Below are 4,404 nucleotides of genomic sequence, written 5' to 3'. Positions count from 1 at the left end.
TGAGTAATTTTTGTGGGGAATTGCTTAAGCTGGATTTTCACAGTCAATTTTTAAAGGCGGTGTTTTTGAAAAAAAAAACAGTTTTATTTTGTTTCATATATGAAATCTCGTTTTTGTTTGTCTTAAATGATACAAGAGAATAAATGATAAACCTAAAGCGAGCCATTTATTTCACATTGCGGTGTAAAGCGCGTATATTTTTATTCCGTAACAAATACAAACTTCCTAGTTTGATAAATTATGTTATGAGCCATTAATATCCTGTTCCATGAATGTCATTCGCCCGTCCTAAGATTCCAATAACGAATATATACAGGTTGATTCCATGATTACCATCATCACGAAGAGCATCAAAGTTTTCCAATTCTCGCAAGACGGGTAACTGCTGAATTTGCGGGACGATCACGTTGTTTTGGGTGTCGATAGGTTCGGTTAGCTCACCTTCGACCCCATAAGCAATGGGGTCTTCATAATATGTATTATTCTCTATTGATTGTCTGAACCTGTCAATTCTATTTGTATTCCAAAGAATAATTGGTGACATTCCATTTTCATTACGGATAATGTGATGATTCCACTGATTCCTCATAGTATCTAGCGATCTATTGATTCTTCTTAAATAAACCATATGCAGTGCGTAAATGTGAAGTTCATTTGTAGAATCTAAAATGCCTTGTTCTTGCATAAAATGAAAAATATCTCTGTAGTACGATGCGACCAAGCGATTACTTTCTGCCCACAAACGTTCGATTCTTTGGTTATGAACTGAAAGTCCAGTGATGAAACTGCCTCTATTCAGACCCCTTCTGCGTAGCATTGTTCTAGCAACATCAACATTTTCGACGCCCATGTCTCCACGTACTCTACAAGGTGTTCCATAAATAGCCGTGCCTCGTTCAAACAAATCAAGAACATTTGTGGCTTTGTTGTTGTACAGGCATCGTATATATATTAGCAATCTACTAAAACCATCGATGCAGCCGTGAATTACAAATCTCCATGTTATAAGCTTGTGGTTACTGTCCATGTGCCTATAAACGAAATTAAGAATGACTTTTAACTATCTTAATTGAATGCGTTCTAGCCCTATAGTTGTATTTATTAGCTCAACTCTATTAACAATTTGATATGCAATATATAATTATTATAAATATGCGAACTACGGTAGACTTAAGTTGCCGATTATAAAAAAATCGTTATTTAAAAAAATATGTTCATGTAGAACATCAATTTAATTTTAGTACATGATGGAAACTTCGTGTTTTAAATCATGGACGAAGGAATACCATAGAGGGACTCAGTTGTCTATATAGTTCTTAACAGAGTTTCGAAAAACTAGATTTTGCCTGGACACGTGCCGGAAAAAAACTAGCAAATAGTGAGAAAATGGCCATTGTTGTATAGAAAGCAATACTGACCATAAATTTCCATATGCAAGAAAGTACAAAGTAAATGAAAAGCAGGTGATAAATTACAAGTGGGGTGGCGTAGTAGTTAGCACTTTCGCCTCGCAGCAAGAGGAGCCGGGTTCGATCCCAGCTTGTGGCACTGGGTGAACACTCGGTACAACTCCTTCTGCGTAGAGTTTGCAAGTTCTCTCCCCACTGGTTTAAGGGGTTTTACCCCGAGATCTTCGGTATTAGCCTAGCTGATTATACGTTATACTCTCGATATCTTTTTTAAATAATAAAAATTAAAAACAAAATTAAACACCCACTTCCGCCCACCCGATTTTTAAATAGGAAAAAGCTCGTTTTTTCACCCTTGGCCAAAACTTGCACCAGTGGCGTAGGAACAGGGGGATTGTAGGATACAGGGGAACAATGTACCCCCTTGAAACTGGACAAGGGTGCCAAATTGGTTCGAAAAGGGCGCGAAAAGTTATTGAAAGGGGCGCCAAAAGCTTGACGATGAGGGGGGCGCCAAATTCAACACTCAAACTGTCCCCCCTTAACCCAAAACGTTCCTACGCGCCTGACATGCACGGTATTACGTGAAATTACCGCATATTTTAGTTAATTTCGGATAGGGTCGAGACCCGAAACGTCATGTAGTAAAATTTAAAATTTGTAAATTTATAATAGAGCCAAGAAGTAACCGTCATGTACTAATAAAAATTGTGATGTTTGAAAAATAAATTAAAAACTATTTTAAACTATAATAATACCTTTAAACGTTTATTAATATTTAATTATAGATAAATAAAGCATTTAAATAAAGTTAAATAATTTATATTTTTTTAAACTGGTGGCGCCATCCAGTAACAGATAGTTTTAAAATCATACCCACCCCTTTAAAAGGACCTTTTCCCTTCTCATATGTGTATGAATATTGCTCCAAAAACTACTCTAAAGAGAAAGGCAAAAGTTGAATATTTTGAAAGCTTGGTAAATCCTACCAAACACGAGGGTATTACCAAAAGTAAATAGGGGGAGAAAGTCTGGCACTTGGGTCCAACCGCACGACGTCTTATTTGAGGGGTAAATGTTTGGGCTTCGGAAATGACTTCCCCCTCGCCTCTTTACAGGGACACAAAGGTATCGGTTGTACTCCGCCACGATGAAAAATAGTTCTCTATAAAATACGTGAATATTAAACTTTGGCTTTCGATAATTTGGTTAATTTAGTTCCTAAATAAAGTAGATATATGATAGAAACTAAAATGCGACATTTAAAAAATAATAACACGACTTTTGAAAAGAAATAAAACGTAACTAGAATAACGCTCACTTAAATCGTGGAGAGCGTGGCGCCATCTAAGAGCAGAGATCGGGACTTATTGGTAAATCTACGATGTTAAGGCCTAACAATTTGCAAGTTTAACTGAAATAATAGCTATAGCTACGAGCTTTTTTTGTTTATTTTACAATGGATATGGTAATTATTAATTAAAACCAGCCGTTATCGAAGGAAATAATGGTCAGCATTTGACAGAGAGACTATTTGAAATCGCGAGGCGGTGATATGGTTGCCAGGGAATAAAATTAAAAATTTTCATCTTGAGCGCGGACCGGAATACCACAAATGCACTACTTCGCGCGTAATGCGCTATCCTTATTGGTTAGAAATATTACGTGATCACTAGCTCTTTAAAAAGGGTGTCAAGCATGGTGGAAGGTAAAATCTGAAGGCAGTGATAGACTTTCTCCCCCTATTTACTTTTGGTATTACTATCTTTAAAGCTTCATATGAAAGTTTCTTTTCTATGAAAATAGTTAGACCGCAAGCAAGTTAGCAACATAAAACCAAAATAAGTATTAACAGGAAAAAATAGGGAAAGTAAACCTCTGTAGCTTAGGCAACACGAAGGCCGCACCGAACCAGCGTAAAACTCTTTTACGAAATAAAAATTTCAAATCATCAAACCAGAAAAAATAGTTTCATTTTGATTTTGGCTGTATACCTGTCGGTAAACTTTTAAATTAATGAGGTCTTATACCAAAAAATATGTTTGAATTAAATTCTATAGTTAAATTACAGAAAGATAGTTCATTCGAGTCAAAACAGATTTTTTAGAAAAGTTGTGAAATTTCCGTTTTGCAAAATCAAACGAATTATGGTTTACTCCCCCTATTTTCTCCTGGTATTAATAGTGGTACGCAAATTTTGCTATAGCCCGTTTCCCTAATTAACATAAAAAATAACCACATGTCTCGAAATTCGCACCGTAAAATGAACAGGTGGGCCCCATTTAAAAATTATAAGAATTTTTGAGTCATACTTACCAAAGAGCATTAGCACATCGCACAGAATATATTCGCCTTTGAATCGATTCTCTCCTTCTAAGAGCTCTTCCTACTGGATCCAGAAGTTGTAATCGTTCCCTTACACGTGATCTAATTACCCTAACATTTAAACTTCTTAGACCACCCATTATATATATTTCGCCGACATTGTGAGTTTCACTTAACATTCGTATAATATGATTATCAAGAGTAGTATTCGAAATTTCGTTTCCTTCTTCGTATTGATAATCTAATCTATAACGACGCAAGGAACAATCGCTTACACCCAAGAACGATGCCGTTTGTCGCCAATTCATGTTCATTGATTGCCTACAGAACTGAAGTTGTTCCAATGTTAAGTTAAACCTAGGTCTTCCGACGTGACCAAGTTTAATGACTGGACAAGAATATGGTTCCCTTATAGTGTCACTGAGTTCTTCAATTCTTCTATTAATAAACTGATATAACGTGTTTACGTGATCGCTGATTGAAGAAAACATTCGTAATAAGATATCGTTTTCACTATTTTCAATATTATTTGACGATCTTTGCAAACAAAGCGTGATGGCACTTAATATATTCGAATGTCCTTGCAGACGTCTGTGGCATACCTCAATTAAACTTAGGTCATGACTGTAAAGGTTTCGTTGTAAATTATTGCAAAAATTACAAAGCTCCG

The 4,404-nt window shown here is 35.9% G+C and overlaps 1 protein-coding gene across 1 annotated transcript; it reads right to left on the bottom strand.

The window, feature by feature from the left end:
* Positions 1-253: 253 nt before the first annotated feature.
* On the bottom strand, positions 254-1,027 carry LOC149951582 (uncharacterized). Its single transcript, XM_090169595.1, has one exon. It carries the CDS (start codon positions 1,025-1,027, stop codon positions 254-256), a length of 774 nt encoding a protein of 257 aa, XP_090025721.1.
* Between the last annotated feature and the right edge of the window lie 3,377 nt (positions 1,028-4,404).

The sequence above is a fragment of the Leiobunum rupestre genome, chromosome 3, assembly GCF_980474605.1.
Source record: "Leiobunum rupestre chromosome 3, qqLeiRupe1.1.hap1, whole genome shotgun sequence".
NCBI lineage: Eukaryota > Metazoa > Arthropoda > Arachnida > Opiliones > Sclerosomatidae > Leiobunum > Leiobunum rupestre.
The sequence above is the reverse complement of the archived record's forward strand: the minus strand, read 5'-3'. Positions and strand labels throughout refer to the sequence as shown.

What these genes read in the sequence shown, in the direction of transcription:
- LOC149951582 (XM_090169595.1), bottom strand. Translation starts at nt 1,027, where the DNA reads ATGGACAGTAACCACAAGCTTATAACATGGAGATTTGTAATTCACGGC.